The 18,884-nt window shown below is 41.5% G+C and overlaps 1 protein-coding gene across 1 annotated transcript in view; it reads right to left on the bottom strand.

Moving 5' to 3' along the window:
- Positions 1-18,884, bottom strand: part of astn1 (astrotactin 1) — a 2,322,431-nt gene that overhangs the window by 452,377 nt on the left and 1,851,170 nt on the right. The window contains exon 15 of the mRNA XM_080195939.1: positions 10,839-10,943. Coding sequence (XP_080052065.1) covers positions 10,839-10,943 — 105 coding nt within the window. The remainder of the gene's footprint in view (positions 1-10,838; positions 10,944-18,884) is intronic.

The raw sequence follows: 18,884 nt of genomic DNA, 5'->3' as shown, positions 1-18,884 counted from the left end.
TGAATTAACAGGCAAATGATGCTTCAGGTAAGAAACTAAATTTCATCTTAAGTGTTTAATACGAGCTATTCATAAGCATTTACCTCACTCTCGTAAGACATGTGGTACTGCATAACCACACAGTCCCAAAATAAGGGATTTTATTCATACAGGATAGATCAAGAGTATTATCCAATAACAGCTTTCACCCTGATTATCATCAGCAAGGCATGTTACTATGAACTCTCACTGTCTCGGGTCATGACAGTGCTGATGGTGTAGCTTTCCAGAGTTTTTCAACTGATCAATCAGTAACTGGTTCATGGATTGGCTATTCTGAGAAAATATCCAACTGTTTAGCTATTCATACAACTTTCCATGTTTTAGACCATTTTAGATAGCTCACAGTTCCTCCCAAGATCTCCTATCTCCTTTTTTAATCAACCAGAAAACCTGACCTCTTCCTGAGAGTAATTTATTTCTTCTCCTCACAAGAATTCCCTGTGTTCCTCTATCTCTGATATCTTTGTGTTTGCACACTCCGGCTCCTCTGATTGAAGCTTTTCTTGTATCTGCAGTTTTCCTTTGTGTCTGCCAGTCACATGGCCTCTTTCTTGAGTTCCTTCCTATTGGTAATGCTTCTTGGCCAAGGTCTACAGAACTTTGCAATCAAAGTTGTTACAATTCATGCAAACACTTAATAGTCCTTTTCAAGCATTCTGAAAATCAATTACTGATTCGACAAACCTTTTAAAGAAATGGCAAATTTTCTTTATTGTGCTGTCAAAGAAATGTATTTACACAGAGATTCATATAACACGGGATACTTTAACAGAGGAATAAGAAAAAGAGACTTTTTCTTTAGAGTATAAAGTCATCCCAAGGAAAAGAAGTTATTGGGTTAGAAGAGAGCTGGGAGATGACAATAGTTTGGGATTACCAGAGGAAAGAGCCAGTTGACATTGGATTGAATAGCTTCTTGTATGCTGCAAATGCAGAAATTGCATGAAAGGAATAAGGAGCTGAGTTTCATATCTCTCCGCTTGTTAAATTAAGAGAAAAAAAGTATAGAGTTTCAAAACAAATCCTCTTAAGATCAAGGTGGTGATGCACTGTGGGATTGTCAGCAGGCAGTTGGGAGGGCAATAGAGGAAATCCTTTAGATTCCATCACTCCCAAAAGACTGTCTAAATTATGAGGCAGAATAACCCAGATGAAGATTACCCAAGGTTAAATACAAAAAAAAACAACAGCTTAGCTGCATTTTTTTTGTAAAAGGATCTTTTAATAAAGCATCAAACTGTTCACATGCAGGGAAAAGAGAGAAAAAAGCACTTAAGGGCTGTCAGAGACCATAAATTATGGTCCCAAGACCATAAATTCATAGCCTCTGTTAGTATGAAGACCGTTCAGACTTCAGTCTGTTGGATTGGCTCTGTAGATGCCTCATTCGCTGTTGGACATTTTCACAGCTTATGTCACAATTTCCTTGATGGATCTGGTCACATTTATTGCCCCATAGGGAATGAACAGTTACTTTCTGTTAGCCTTAACTACACAGACAACCTGCAACGACCTTGCCCGGCATGGAAAGACGGTCCTTCTGAGGCTTTAAGGTTCCGATTTCATGTTGGCTTGTGCTTTTTTGATTTGAGACCTTTAGACACCTGTAAATTCTGTACTGCAGGCTGGATTCACAAACCCTCCTTGCAAAGAACAAAATGCCACCGGCTCTGCTGATGACTTTGTTCATAAAGTCATCGCTTGGTATGGAACTTGGGCCCTGTTGCTGATGACTGTGTATATTAGTTTCATTATATTTCTTTCCATAAGCTATATAAACTAAAAACCCGTTTTAGGTCCATTGAATAGACATGGTTGGGGGTGGAAATGAGAAATGGCTTCACATCCCGTTAGCTACCATTTTTATTCCAGTCCCACTCCAGGAAGTAAATTCAAAATCTAGGCTGCCACTCCAGCGCAGTGCAGCTCCGTCCACGGTGCTGACTTTTAAATAAAATGTTAAAACAATTATCAACACAACAGATTTTTTATTTTTTAATTAAAGGGATGTGGATTCATTGGCAAGGCCAACATTTATTGCCCAACCCTTATTGCCCTGATGGGATGTGGTGATTCCCTTCTTGAAGCACTGCAGTCCATGTGGTGTAGGTACACTCACACTGCTGTTACGGAGGGAATTCCTGGATTTTGACCTAGTGACAGTGAAGGAACAGCAATATATTTCCAATGGTGAGTGGCTTGGAGGTGACCTTCCAGTTGCTGGTGTTTCCATGTGTTTGCTGCCCTTGTTCTCCTAGATGGTTGAGATTGTGGGTCTGCCTAACATCATTATTTCAGTGCACTTTGTCATGATTTTTATATTTCTGACAAAAAAAGTGATTGCACTTCAGAACTGCTCCACAAGTTAATTGGGGATATCCTGATGTTGTGAAAGATAAACACAAGAGTTTTTCTTTTCCTTTTTATCTCAGCCTTCTTTCTCCAATTTTCTCCTTTCTTCCTCTGACCCTCTCTAATTCTTGCCAATGTTCATCTATGTTACCATCATCCACACACACAGTATCTTGCCTAAGGGTCATTCTCTGCACATCACCCTAGACACCATGTCAGCCATGGTGGAAGGAACCTGAAGCAGAGACTAAGTCTGTTCTGATCCACTAGTAGTAGCAGCAGCAGTAGTCAGTAAACTGCATCAGGAGCCTAACCCCTGGACTGTTCTGCCCTATCTAACAAGCTGAGGCAAGCTATGGTGTTGGAACTACCACATGACAGAACTGCGATCCCAGCACTGACCAGGAGTCTCAGTTGCTTATTGGAGATGTACATAACTTGTTGTCGATCAGCTGGGACATTCAGAATACAAATTTCATCCCTCTCCAATGAATCCCATATACTTCTTCAAGACAGTGAGCCAATTCCCAGATGCAAGAATAAGTTGAAGCTGGTAAAAACTGCAACCGTTTCTAATTGGCCTCTATCCGGAATAAATGGTATGTAATGTGAGTGACCAAAATAACTGGAAGATCTAGCCAGAAATTAGTTGATGCCAATTTTCTCGGTCATAATTAGCCAGCTGTGACTTAGTGGGAAGAGTTGACGTAACTATGAGCAGACTGGCTGAAGTCTAGATACCATTATTCTCCATGTGTTCCCCTGACTTCTGTGAGGCATACATGTCTGATGTCAGACGAGTGTTCCCATTCTTATGTTTTATCAGACTGGACAGAGTTTGTACGCCCTTATCCATGTGGGAAGGGAGGGGAATGTAGGATGATCCAGCAGACCTGCGGGTGCAGGGGTCCATCATGCCCAAGAGTGTACAGTGCCAGGGATGGTGGGTGGGAAGGAATGGGATGTAGAGATCTACCAGGCCTTGAGGTTGGTTGGCATGGGAGGGTGTATGGAGTCTGCTAAGCCTGGGGGTGTGGGAGCTCTACCAGAGCTGGACTTGCAGGGAATCCAGTTGGTTGCCTATAGCACTGCTTGCTTGGTCAGTAGTGTCAGCAGCAGCACTCCCCACAAAATGTCCCATTTCTTTTCTAACAGAGTTCAACTGATCGTGACTTTCAATTCAATCATTTTGACTGACACAGAAGAATAGGGTTTGTGAGTATGAGAGAACTCAAATTGCCATGGGTTTGTGTAGTTTCTGCAGGAAATGCTTCACCGACCCCACTCAGAATTTACCACAGTCACAAGTGCCACTTCCTGTCTGGGTCGAGAGGCTTCAGCCCTGGCCTGGCTTTTAAAATGCCTCAGTTCAAAATTTGGTCTGAATTATGGTGTCACTCATTTAATCCGAGCCAAGTTTCTCTGCTTCCAGGCAAGGGATGCAGCTGCCTGTTTAAAAGCAGTGCATCATATGAGAGAACATTATTTTTAATGCTCGAGAGGTTTGCTAAGGGAACATTTGTCTTTGAAGGAACATAAAGGGAAGAAGTGCTCCCTGGATCATCATCATTTCAGTAAATTATTGTTAAACTCCAACTGTTCACAACAATTTTGATACATGATTTAAATGGCTCGGATACTTCTGATGCTGGGAACAAAAAGGAAGTGGATAAGAATATCCAACAGTTTAGATTTAACTTGAGAAAAAAAAGTCCTTTGGGATGCTTTAGTGTACTCATCAAAGTAAGAGATTTCACTTTTGGTGAATGGAGTATTTGATTTTTTTTTGTTCTAATTTTGTTTGCACTCACTGTCATCATTGCACAGCCTCACTGCAAATGTTGGCACAGGTTTGTTGCAGAATATGATTCCAAGTTGCAGGGAGCCCATGAAAAGAATGTGATCTTTCCAATGCTGGCACCACCCACCTTTACACTTCTAAACAATAAAATCAGTTCAATGCCAAATCGGGTGCAATCTTGTGCCAAGAACCCATGCCATTCAGAACTGGAGTGAGATTATCCAAATTCTTTGTCTCCTCAGTTAGCAAAGCTCCAATCTGGAATCGATTTGATAGAATTACAGAATCTTTACAGTGGAGACCATTTAAATGTTGTATCTACATTGGCTGTCCGAGTGAGCAACTCACCTTGTGCCACTCTCTTGCTTTCTCCCCCAAACCTTTCACATTCTTCCTTTTCAGATAACTGTCTAATTCTCTTTTGAATGCTTCCATTCAGCCTGCCTTCACCATGCTCTCAGTCTGTCTGTGCAGTCCAGACCTTACCATTCATTGCATGAAAGGATTTTTCTTCATTTCGCTTCTCCTTCTTTCACTAATCATTTTAAATCTGCACTCTCTCATTCTCGATCTTTTCAAAAGTGGGAAGTTTCTCTCTGTCTACTCTGCTCATGATTTTGAACACCACTATCAAAACTTCTCTCTGCCTCCTTTTTTTTTATAAGGAAAATGGTCCAAACTTCTCCAAGCCATTTTTATAACTGAAGTGCCTCATCCCTGGAACCGTTCTTCTGAATCTTTTCTGCACTCTCTCCGATGTCTTCACATCCTTTAAATGTGTGTCCAAAACTGGATGTAAATCTCCAGTCAAGGCCAAACTTGAGCATAACCTCCATGCTCTTGTACTCTGCCCCGACTGATGAAGCCTTAGATAGTGTGTGTTTTATTAACTGCACTCTAAACCTGCCTGCCACATTCAATAACTGAAGCACATTTAGTGTGGAATTTTACAGCCCCGTTGCCAATAGAAACTCTGTTTACTACAGTAGAATCAGAAGATCCGGCCAGCAGAAGGGATCATAAAATTCCACTCATATAATCAGCTCCCTCTGCTCCTGCACCCTCTTTGGAATTTTGTTTTCTCTTGACTCTCCATGCTTTTCCATCCAAAATGATTGACTTCACATTTGTCAGCGTTTAATTTCATCTGCCATTCTGTCCACCCATTCCAACAACTTGTTCATGTCCTTTTGAAATTCGACACCACCCTCCTCACAGTTCACAACGTTTCCTAGTTTCGGACAATCCACAAACTTTGAAATTGTGCTTAGGTGGATGTAAAGGCTCCCATAGTACGATATCAAAGAATTATTCCTGGTATCCTGGCGAATGTTTATCTGTCAACCAACATCAGAAAAATAAATTATATGGTTGCTGCTCATGGGAGCTTGCTGTGTGTAAATTAGCTGCCACATTTCCTGCGTGACAATAATGGCTACACTTCAAAAGTCCTTCATTGGATGAAAGGCACTTTGCCATGTCTTGGGGTCATGAAAAGCACAGCTTAAATGCATATCAATCAATCCTTCTTAGTGATTTGTATATCTGCATGCCTCGATCCTGCCACTGTTCCATTTTATTTGACATTCATTTTGCAAAGAGTATGTGGCTTCTTTTCTATTCTACCAGCATGCATCACCTCACAATCAAATTGATGGTATTGTCACGCTCTACCAGTCTGTCAAGAGCTCGGTTCCCACAGCCCTGCTTTTGGATTCAGTGCCAGGAATGGAAGAAATAAGAACACCAACATTCTGAGCAGCAGGTCAGGGCAGTGTGGCTGAGTAACTACTTAACTATTGCTGGGCACATGACCCACCTCTTCTGCAGCATTTACTTTATGCTGGATAGTTCGCCTTGGGTACATGGCAGTGTGCAATTCCTGCCCATGCCAATTTCCACTGCTATTTGCCCTGATTCTCAAACCTGCCTGCTCGTTGTCCTGATCTAATTTCCTTCTGAGCATGGAGAAACAGTAGAAAATAAAGAGGGCGCAGGAGCAGAGGGAGCTGACAACATGGGTGGAATTTTATGTTCCCTTCTGCTGTCAGATGGATTTTTAAAAAAATGACAGCCTGACCCTTAAAATCTTTGCACCTTCTATTACTTCTGGCAGTATTGCCAACATTGCACACTCTTGAGCACCCACCACACTCCAAGTTAAAACTAACTTCAATAAATGGACAGTAAACTTTGTAGGATGAATTCATTTACTTGGAGTGTTTTTTTTCCTTCATTTCATTTAACCCCTCTTTTGTTTTCTGATTTGAAAGTTACAGCTAATACTGAGCAAAAATTGCCAAGTCTATCTCTTCACCCGCCCTCCACCCTGCCACCCCCAGCGTTGAACCAGAACCGTCATTTTCTTCTCAGATCCAGAAGAACAACAACAAATGATACTCCCTCTGGGAAGAGCATTCCTTGCGAGCTCAATCTTTCCCCCTTTGTCTCGCTTGCAGCCACACATGCACTTTGGCAATCACGTGCAGACACTTTCCGGCAGGATTCACTGGATTGAACATTGGAAGGAGATTCCTGAGGGATTTTTCCTCTCCCTTGCCAAAGGATGCTGAGGACAATTTTAGGGAATTAATTGCTCGGCCAGTTCAGATCATCAAACTCAACACAGAGCAGCGAGTTAACCTAGGACCTTTTTGAGTCCGAGTGTCTCAGTATCACATCAAGTGGTGCACTTACCACTGAAACCACATGGGTACAAAACTGAAAATGCTGGGAATCTCAGCAGATTTGACAGCCTCTGTGGAGATAGAGTAGAGTGAATGTTTCAAGTCAGGATGACCCTTCGTCAGAGCTGACATGGGGACAGTGCTGGCTCAAGAAAAATAGTGTTCTTTCAGAAGTCTGAAAACAAGTACTGCAGAATTCAATATGGAGGGAGAAATTACATTTTTTCCCCTATGACTGAAGAAAATGGGGTTTTTACTGCGCTTGTAAATGACTTAATAAAAATGAATTAAACGATCCATAATAAAATTTGAATTTCTTTTTTTCATGTTATATTCATCGAAACTGGTGAAAGACATTGTCAGAATCACAACTCTGCTTCCAGTCATAAATATTCATCCTTTTTCTAGTGGAGTGTCCCTGAACACAAATGTTCTATTTTTCCCATGCCGGTAATAACTGTGGGTGCTTTTTACATATCATTATGTACCCACTCTGATGGATGAAATGAGCTGCTGTAACAAAGTCAACTGAAGTGCTCAGAACAGATGGAGTCACGGTGTGGAAGAAGACTCCCAGTTTTAATTGCTCACCGTAATGCTGGACTTGACTCGACAAACAATGACTCCCTAATTATAATTGCAGATAAGCTTTAAAAGCCACTTACCATTGCACCTTGTGTATAGTTTTTAATGTTTGTGTACAGCTTCTTTTGTACTGGAGCTACTAATTTGCATCTGATGTAAAGTTTTAGAGTGTAATTAAATGAACTGAAATTATTTATTTCCCTTTATAGTCTGAAATAAAACTTCATTCCTCTGGAGCTGTGAGTTCAGGCCGTGGAGAAGATTATCGTTAAAGGTTAATTTATAAGCGTCGAATTCAGTTCTTCAGTTGCTTTTTTGCCTCATTATTGAGCAAATTTGTATATCAGGACAAAAACTAATGCAACAATTACATGCTAGAATTGTATTCATACAGTCCCTTTCATGTCCCAAAATGTATGACGGCCAATAACGTACTTTTGGAATTTAATCAGTTCCATGTTCAGCCAAACAATTTCTGCACAGCAAGACCCCAAAAAAAAAGATAAAGTGACCATTAATCGTGTTCCACTTATGTTAGTTTAGGGATATATGTTGGCTGGGACTCCAGGAGATTTTACCCTCCTCCTCTTCGTTGCATAGATTCATGGGATCTCTTGTGTTCACTGAAGCAAGCCAGATACAGCCTCAGTTTAACATTTTGGCATGTCACCTCTGACAGTGCAGCATTCACTAAGAGTCATTCCATAATTTAGGACTGCAAATACATGTAGTTCAGATCCGACAAGGATGGCAAACTTCCTTCCCTAAAGGGCATGCGAAAACCAGTGTCTTAATGTCACTTCTAATGCATTGTTACTTGGAAATATATCACTATTCTTCATTGCCACTGGGTCAAAATACTGGAACTCTCTCCCTAACGGCACTATGGTTATACCTACAGCAATAGGTATAATAGAATACCTACACCACAGACTGCAGTGCAAGAAAACAGCTTGCCACCACCTTCTCAAGAGCAGATTATGAAACGAAACCAGTGCAAAATATAAAAACTGATAGTAAAAGTTTTTACAAATATATAAGAAGGAAAAGAGTGGCTAAAGTAAATGTTGGACCCTTAAAAGACAAGAAGGGGGATTTAATAATGGGAAACGAGGATATGGCTGAGGCCTTAAACAAGTTTTTTGTGTCATGGTAGAAGACACAAATAGCTTACCGAACATTAATGGTCGTAGGGGGTGAGGTCCTTAAAATGATTACTATTACTAAAGAGGTAGTGCTTGGTAGACTAATGGGACTAAAGGTAGACAAGTCCCCTGGCCCAGATGGAATGCATCCCAGGGTACTGAAAGAAATGGCAGAAGTAATAGCAGATGCATTAGTAGTAATTTATCAAAATTTGCTGGACTCTGGGTTAGTGCTGGCTGATTAGAAAACAACTAATGTTACGCCACTGTTTAAAAAAGGAAGTAGACAAAAGATGTGTAACTACAGGCTGGTTAGCTTAATGTCAGTAGTTGGGAAGATGCTGGAATCCATCATTAAAGAAGAAATAGCAGGACACCTGGAAAAGAATGGTTCGATCAAGCAGACTCAGCATGGATTCACAAAGGGAAAGTCATGTTTGATGAATTTCTTGGATTTTTATGAAGATGTAACTAGTGCAGTTGACAGAGGGGAACCGGTGGATGAGGTGTTTTTAAATTTCCAGAAGGCATTCGATAAGGTGCCCCACAAAAGGTTGCTGCAGAAGGTTAGGGTACGCGGAGTTGGGGGTAAAGTGTTAGCGTGGATTGAGGATTGGCTATCTAACAGGAAGTAGAGAGTTGGAATAAATGGGTGCTTTTCTGGTTGGCAGTTGGTGACTAGTGGCGTGCCATAGGGATCGGTGCTGGGGCCTCAACTGTTTACCATATACATAGACGATCTGGAGGAGGGGGGCCGAGTGTAGGGTAACAACGTTTGCTGATGACACAATGATGAGTGGGAAAGCAAATTGCGTGGAGGGTGTGGAAAGTCTGCAGAGAGATTTGGACAGGCTGAGTGAGTGGGCGAGGATCTGGCAGATGGAGTATAACGTTGGCAAGTGCGAGGTTATCCACTTTGGAAGGAATAATAGTAAAATGGACTATTAATTAAATGATGAAAAATTACAACATGCTACTGTGCAGAGGAACCTGGGGGTCCTTGTGCATGAATCGCAAAAACTCAGTCTGCAGGGGCAGCAGGTGATCAAGAAGGTGAATGGAATGTTGGCCTTTATTGCGAGGGAGATGGAATATAAAAGCAGGGAGGTCTTGCTGCAATTGTACAAGGTACTGGTGAGGCCACAACTAGAGTACTGAGCGCAATTTTGGTTTCCTTATTTGCGAAAGGATATATTGACCTTGGAGGGAGCACAGAGAAGGTTCACCAGGCTGATACCAGAGATGAGGGGGTTAGCTTATGAGGAGAGATTGAGTAGATTGGGCCTGTACTCGTTGGAGTTTAGAAGGCTGAGGGGTGATTTTATAGAGACATATAAGATAATGAAGGGGCTAGATAAGGTAGAGGCAGAAAGATTCTTTCCACTTAGAATGGAAACAAGAGCTAGCGGGCACAGCCTCAAAATAAGGGGGAGTCAGTTTAGAACAGAGTTGAGGAGGAACTTCTTCTCCAGAGGGTAGTGAATCTCTGGAATTGTCTGCCTATTGAAGCAGTGGAAGCTACCTCGTTGAATATGTTTAAGTCACAGATAGATAGATTTCTGATCAATAAGGGTTACGGGGAGCAGGCGGGAAAGTGGAACTGAACCACTTTCAGAACAGCCATGATCTTACTGAATGGCGGAGCAGGCTCAAGGGGCTAGATGGCCTACTCCTGCTCCTATTTCTTATGTTCTTATGTTAATTATGGATGGGCAATAAATACTGGCCTAGCCAGCAGCACCCACATCCCATGAATGAATAAAAATAATATAAATTACAGGGTTATAAACCTAAAGCCGAAAGATGAAATTAAACCAAGTAGCTCATAGCAATTTCTCAACCAATATGGACACAGTGGACGAAATGGTGTGACACAGTGGTTAGTACTGTTATCTCACAGTGCCAGGAACCTGGATTCGATTCCTGGCTTGGGTCACTGTCTGTGTGGAGTCTGCATGGGTTTCCTCTCACAGTTTGAAGACATGCTGGTTAGGCGCATCAGCCATGCTAAATTCTCCCTCAGTGTAGCCAAACAGGCGCTGGAGTGTGAGATTTTCACAGTAACTTCATTGCAGTGTTAATGTAAGCTTACTTGCGACATTAATAAATAAACTTAAATAAATGATCTGTCCTGTAAAGCCTTCTCTGTCTGAATTTCAGTGTAATGGAAACTCAGCAACAATACCAGGCAGAGGCACAATCAAGTCTCAAAGCAAAATTACATACCTGCAGAAAGTGTCTTCTGGCTGAGCTTGACATGGTATTGTGTTGACCTCAGCTTCCAATGCTGCACCATGGGGTATCCCGTCACTTCACTGAAGTTAACCATTCCTGGAAAAAATAATAGGATACAAATGAACTTATGATTTCTTCCATCTTGACATTACTATGGATTTGAATGTTTAAAGCCAGACTGCAGTGTGACTCAATTTGATCACACTCTTCAGGTTATGGGCAACATTGATAAAGGACTATTGTTGCCAACTTCTGAGGGCACTAAGAGTCATCCCATAATTTAGGACTGTAGTTAAATGTCATTCAGATAGAGTCATAGAGAATACTACACGGAAACAGACCCTTCAGCTCAACTCGTCCAAGCCAACCAGGTTTCTTAGACTGAACTAGTCCCATTTGATCTGGTAAGGGGGACAAACTTCCTTCCCCAAAGGACATAACAGAACCAGTTATGCTCTTAGGTGCCAGTCTTTAAATCTCTTGGATTTAATTTCACAGAGTTTGAATGAAAGGCCGCAAAAGCCATGCTCGGAACCAGAGTCTGAGAGCCGAATCAGACTGGCGGGAGAAAGTGAGAGCAGGCAATGGAAGAGTGCCGTTGCGTGATTATCAAGGAGTGAGGAAAGGAACGATAAGAATGGGTTTGCACGGAGCAACTTAAGCTCTCAGATTTTTGAAGCACTAGCCTCTTGTGAAGAATGAGAAGTCCTGCCATGGCCATCGAATCAATGTCAACGGCTGTAATAGAACAAGAGATGACTCATGGTGCAAAGATTAGTGACACAGTGAGAAATGTTATAGTGATCAGGGAGTCAATAGCAGTTGATAAATTCTTGACGGTCCAGACTGATTGTCCGAGAGTTTTGTTGTCACCTTGAGTAGAAAAGATGTTGTAAGAGAAAACAATGAGTCACAATGGTCCAAATTGCTGCCAGACATATAATACAAATGGAACTAAATGGACCCCCCAGCATTGGTCCAAGCACTGGATTTAAACACACTCTGCTCACTTGACTCCAGAAAGCCTTTCTCACAAGTATTTGTCGGGGGTTTGTGTCAAAGTTTTGACTGGGAGAGCTGACCTCCAACATAGTCTAGCAACAGCCCGACACAGTTATATTCACAGAATCATATATTTTACATAATGTCCCATGTTCCTTCATCACCATCCGTGAATCTATCCTATTCCGCTAGCACAAGGAACCCGAGAAAAATTGAAGTCAATGAGAGTTGAAGGGAAAAATCTCCACTCGTTGGAGTCAAACCTAGCAAAAGGTAAGATGGTTATAATCGTTGAAGGTCAAGAATCTCAGCCCCAGCACATCACTGCCAAAGTTCCTCAGGGTGCCTCAGGTTCAACATATCTTCAGTTGTTCACCAATATTCTTCCCTCCAGAAGTGTGGACGTTTGCTGATGATTGCATAATGTTCAGCACTGTTCGCAATTCCGCAGAAAACGAAACAGTCCGTCTTGATATGCAGCAAAACCTGAGCAACAGTCAGATTTCAGTGGGTAAGTGGCAAGTAACATTCCCGCCACACAAGTGCCAGGCAATGACTTCCTCCAACAGGAGGGAGGCTAACACCATCTCCCCTTGACATTCAACAACATAACTGAATTCTCCACTGACAACTTCCTGGTTGCAGTCCCACTGACAGGAAACCTAACTGAACCAACTTCATATGGAATTCTCCCATGGCCCTGACAGCAGGTTCAATGGTGATAGAGGTTGGGAGGTGGGGGGTGGGAGGTGGGAGGTGGGGGGTGGGAGGTGGGGGGTGGGGGGTGGGGGGGGCACAAGTCCAACAGGAGTCCAAAAATGGGTTTTATACAGGATTTTCTGCTGGTGTCTGCCATGGCAGATCGGGAAACGTACTCGAGGATAGACTGAAACTGATTTACATCCCACTAATGGGATGCAGATTAAGGTTCAATCGAAATTATAGAATCCCTACAATGCAGAAGGAGGCCAATTGTCCACTCAAATCTGCACCAACTCTCCAACAGAGCAACCCACTCAGGCCCTATCCCTGTAGCCCCATGTATTTACTTACCCTGATAATCCCCCAAACCTTTCATCTTTAACCACTAAGGGCAACACAGCATGCTCCAGCCATCCAACCAGCACATCTCCGGCTGTGGGAGGCAACCAAAGCACCCAGAGGAAACCCACACAGACACGGGGAGAACATGCAAACTCTTTCACCTAAGCCTGATTCTCTGTGATGCCGGCTGAAAAGCACATCAGTCCAGAATATGTCTGGAACAATGTGGCATGGAGAAGTTGGGACTCATCTGAACGGAGCTGCCTCTGGAGTTCAGTATTCAGCAACCTCTGAACACCGGAACATCACAGCAGCAGGGGGCATCAATCAGGTGGATCTTCCAGATTCAGTGTCATTGAGAAGATCCTTCTCTCAACCTCAGCTTCTACCTGGAAATCCATCAAATTCCTTCAATGGTGGGTCAGTGATATTGGGCAACCTTTCAATATGGCACCCAGATATGTTGGTAGGACCGTGGAACTATGGATACCTGATGTATTTATTTAAAGGATGGCCTGGACTTATTAAATGAACAGAAACTTGACTAATCATCAGAAAATAATGGAAAGCAACCATATAATGTCAAAGATAGAAAAGATAAGGAAAAAAAGGGAAGTGGCAATATTAGTAAAGGAGGAAATACAAGCTCTCGGGAGAGTTTATGTGGACAGAGGAAGAATAAAAACAGAATCAAGATGATTTGGAGCTCAATTGTAACAAAAAGGTTCTTACTTTAGTGAAAGTGTATTTCAGGTCTTCAAACTGTGAGAAGGTGATTATCAGAGGGGGTCTGTAGCCAGATTAGAAAGAGACAAGTGGGAACATAAATAATATTCTGGGAGATTATAATCATTTTTTTTGATTGGGGTAGAGGGGAATTAAATGGAAACTAGCAAATCAAACGCCTTAATTTTGAACAGGATTCCTTCCTCAGGCAACAACTTTGTAGACCTAGAAGGAAGGAGCCATTACAAGTAATGAGGTGACTGAGAAAAGCTTGAGAATGTTGATCACAATATACAATTGAGATTTACAATACGACTGAAAAAAAAAGAGAAAATAAAAATGCTTGGAATACCCGATCAGATTCAGGTAGAATTTAAAATAATGAGGAGTGAGTTGTTGAGGTGGAAAGAAGAGTGGGAGGAAAAACCGATGCAATGGATAGAAGATTAATAATGGGATGTGTAGTAAAAAAAAATTCTTCAGTTTTCCGCCCGAAGGCAGTCTGACCCACAGCACTGCATTCTCCAAAGAGACTGTAGTATGAGATTGTTTGGGACTGCGAGTATTAATATAGGACTGGGGCAACAATATCACCATATTATGATGTATGACATAGGAATAGTAGAGTGTAGTTGCGAGTCTGGTAGAATTTGGCATGGAGCTGATTCAATTTGATTTGATTTATTAATGTCACATGTATTAGTACACAGTGAAAAGTATTGTTTCTTGCGTGCTACAGACAAGCATACCATACCATAGAGAAGGAAAGGAGAGGATGCAGAGAACAAAAGTAAAAGACAGATTTAGAAGGTAGCTGGGCACAGCTTGCAAGAAGTTGCCACACTCAGGCGTCATCTTGAAAAAGCATTGAGAAAGAACTTATTCTGCCTATATGTATAATGTTAGATGTTATAATGAACAGTTATTGTTCAACCATATGAAACCCTTCATGAGACAACAGTAGTTGAAGGATCTCAAAATCCCTAAGGATGAAAACTAAAGAAATTGCAGTTTGGCCAAGAAGAAGTGGGCCTAAGCAGAAGAGCTTGGAGAGACAACCACAGATCACCAAAGAAGCTTCATTGCAGGTGTGGAGGCTGAAGTGCAAAAAAATCTACTATGCAGCATAAAAGGACTCCAACAGAGTATGTCAATCTATTGTGAGACCTGATTGAAAGTGGAGTCAAAGGACCCGAGCAGATTGCAGAAGATGTGGAGATGCCAGCAAAAGGGTGAGCAAACTTCAAAAGAAATGGGCTTAAATAAACTGTTAAATGCAGCACTAGTGAACTGATTGTTTTAACAGGCATGTCTTGAAAATACTGTAGCCAGGACCTAAAGTAAGCACCATATCATGCGGTGGCTGCAGGCAAATGGGGGAAAAAATACATTTAAAGAGACGTCAGAGCAAAAAAAAATCACATTCAGATTGATTCCTTGAGCTCAGGAAAGCAACTAGCCAGCTTAAATGAGAAATTCAAAAGATTTCTTAAGAATCTCTGAAGTTTAAAATGTCTCCATAACTGCGATGAGAGTCCACCAAATCCCAAACAGAGGAAGAGAAAAGAAAATGATTATTGTCATGCCATGTAAAATAAAAATAAAAATAAAAACTGTGTTCCCCTTTGCTAAAAACAGCCATGGATGGCTACCAGACCAACTAAGGCAGATGGAAGGGCCAGGCTAGATGCAAAATTGAAGAAGATTTTTAAGATATATGATAGCATCAGGTTTGAACAAGAAAACAGAGGCTAAACAAGTGAATACAGAGCATGTCATATACACCATTACATTAAATAGGTCCAATAGTCAGCAACATAATTGGCAGACTAGGAACAGATGCATAGCCTCATAACTTTGAAAAAAATCATGAAGTCCTGTGAAGTACTTTAACCTGAGAAGCAATAAAACTTTGGAACAAGAAACCTTTAGCAAGGGAGTCCAAAAGCCTGGGGAACCCATAAACTCTTTCATAAATGATCGTCTGAAGGCTGTGATAATGTGACTTTAAGTCAGAGCTCATAAAAAGACCAAATAGTAGTGTGAGTGGCCAATAATGCTCTTTTGGATGTACTCCAATCTAAAAAAGACCTAATAGTCAGACAATTGAACAGCCCACCAGCAAAATTGATCCATTTTGTGTGGTGCAGGTAAATGTGGTACATTGCAAATCCAACTGTCCAGCTCATAAAGCAACAAAAGGGCAAGGTGAGGCAGTGAATAGTGGTATTATCACAGGACTAGCAATCCAGAGATGCTGGGTAATGCTCTGGGGACCATGGCAGATGGTGAAATTTCAATTCAATAAAAAGCTGGAATTAAAAGTCTAACGATGATCATGAAACCATTGCCCATTGTTGTAAAAAGTCATCTGGGTCCTTTAGGGAAATAAATCTCCAGTCCTTTTCCGATCTGGCCCACACGTGATTCTAGACCCACAGCAATGACTCTTAATTGCCTTCTGAAATGGCGTAGCAAGCCACTTAGCTCAAGGGCAATTCGGGAATGGGCATTAAATGCTGCTCCATCCCATGAAATTATATTTTAAAAGCCTAGAGGCCAAGGAAACCGATACCCAAACAAAACACAAGACCAGGTCAGCGCATGAGTAGTGTCCAGCAACCATTGTGCAATGCTTTCAGTGCAACCATCTGGGACACATTAGAAGGACAGTTTTAGTTCAAAACCTTGGGATGTACTGAGGATCCCAAACACATCCATTAGATAAATGAACCACATCAAGAAAAAGTCCAACAATATTTCTTGAGAGAGATTAAGGATCCCAAATTCACATTTTGGAATGCTGACATATCTTTCAATAGTCACCTCACAAATTTCAAGTTGGACAGTGTGATGGAGTGTGAACAGGGTCCATGTCTAAATGACAGATACATCACTGTGTGGTGCCAGAGGAATCCAACTGACAATCAGTGGCATGATTATAGGATTTCCTGATGTGGCTCATTTATCTAATGGATGTGTTTGGGATCCTGCACACATCCCGAGGTTTCGGACTAACACATCTTTCCAATACGTCCCAGATGGTTGCAGTGAAATCATTGCACAGGAGCTGCTCTGGTCTGGCCACGAGCAAATAATCAAAATTTTGTGTGTCACCTGCTATCAGCACATTTCTCTCTTGAACAGAGATGCCTGTGTTACCATCAGCCTCCTCAAAATGGCAGAAGACATTGGTGAGGAAGGGGAGATTAGGATATTGAATATGATTAGGCGTGATCAAAATGAATGCCGGAACAGGCTGGAAGGGCCAAATGGCCTACTTCTGCTTCCAGATTCTATGCTTCTAATCACTGTGGTCAACTACAGCGAATCCTATTGCGTTTTTCCAGCACTTGCAGTTTTTATTTCAAATTTCCAGCATCCGCAGTATTTTGCTTTTATATTACTGAATCTGACTTCACTTCCTGGTCTGCATGCTAGCCAATATTATAAACAGTTTACTCTTTTCAGGGACTGTCCCTCTCTCCTTTACACTTGCTGTCATCATCCTTCATTTCAAACAAAAGCTATCCATCACTTCAACGTCCTTGCAAAATATTGTCCCAATCCCAACCTCCCCTTCCACTCCAAAGTCCTTGAAAGTGTGTTGTCAACTCCAGAATCTGTACCCATCTTTCCCGCAATGCCATGTTTGAATCCCACCAATCGGCCACAACACTGAAATATTGTAGACATCCTCCTCAAATTGTCTGTAGTCTTTCACATGACTAATCACATCATCCACTTCCAATGCTTCTCCACTGTGTACTCCCAGTTCCATTATTCGCTAGCTAATCATATCTAGAATATTACTTGCAATGGCCTTTCTTCCTGAAGGACACTGGGTAATATGATTGGCATGCTTAAAATTATGAATGAAAGAGATGGTGTTGATAAAATACTAGGGATTGAGAATGAGGAACCATAGATACAAGAAAAATATTGAGAACAAAACTATTTAGAAGAGAAATACCTCCACATAGAATTGTGAAGTCTTGGAATTCAAGGTTGAAGACCTATTTCAATGCTATAATTCAAATTTAGATCGGCTGGATGGATAAGAGAAGATAAATGGTTATAAGAATAAGGATTACAGAAAGGATTTCTTTCTTACACAGAAGATGAATACCAACTTGGACTGGTTGAATCAAATAAACTATTTCCATGCTTTGAACGCATAATTGCTAGATTAATGATTCAGTACCATAGCCAATAGTCCACTGCGCTCAAATTGTAATCATATTCTTCCTTTAAGCTTCTTTCCCAAATGTGTGGACGCACGTTAGAAACAGTTCCATAAATGCCCTTGGCCATTCATAGCCTGCATGGAGTGCAGGGAACATCAGATCAGAGTTTGTTCTGTGTCCTCATCCCATATTTGCACTCATATATTTGACAGTAACAAACACTGGGCAGCGATCAGGTTTGGAAACCTGGGTATACTTTTCCTTCCTATCACTAGATCAGAGGAACCAAAACCAACTGTATCATTAAAATCCTGCCCTAAAGGCCAACTCAACACACAGCAGGGATGAATTAGGTTTCTGTGTGGTTCAGTTCCACTCCCCAACACAATTACAAACGGAACCATCACGATACCAGGTACAATTCCTTTTCCATCTATTTGATAAATGGGTTTCTCATGTCTTTCTCCCTGGTTGCCCATATGATTGAAACCAGACCACGGAAAGGACAGAAACAATTAATCTGTTCCGCTACTTTGCTAAATAGTAAAATAACAGTCGTTCCGCCTGGTTAAGACTGGTGCACCTCATTAACCCTGCAGCACCATTTCAACAACTAACCTTTATGAAACTGCTCGTTTGGTGATGCCTGCTAGCCTCCCAATGGAGGATGCACAAACTGCCTGCTCTGTTTCATGGACCTTGTAAAGTCCTATTTTTAAAATCATTACAGCGTTAATGGGCAATTAATGGCACGGCAGGATATATAGACACACGCTCATATACTAACCCTGTCTCTCATGCCCCTGTAAGTTCTTAACATCTCATTGTTTTCATTCTGCAGCTATAACTTTCCCTATCATCTACAGAGTTTGTACAGCAACACATGACCTGTCGCAAACACCACAGCTCCTTTAGTTTAAATGGGTTGATAATCTATGTTACGAACGTTTTCTTGCTGATTCTGGCAGCGAGATGTGGTAAAATACTGCAGACTGCATGCTTATCCTCATTTTGAACTGAGTAAACTGACTGCAGCAACTCAAATCATCATTCCTAGCAGCAGTGTCTCTTTTACATT

Source organism: Carcharhinus amblyrhynchos, chromosome 9 (assembly GCF_965287045.1).
Source record: "Carcharhinus amblyrhynchos chromosome 9, sCarAmb.v2.hapA, whole genome shotgun sequence".
Lineage (NCBI taxonomy): Eukaryota > Metazoa > Chordata > Chondrichthyes > Carcharhiniformes > Carcharhinidae > Carcharhinus > Carcharhinus amblyrhynchos.
The sequence above is the reverse complement of the archived record's forward strand: the minus strand, read 5'-3'. Positions and strand labels throughout refer to the sequence as shown.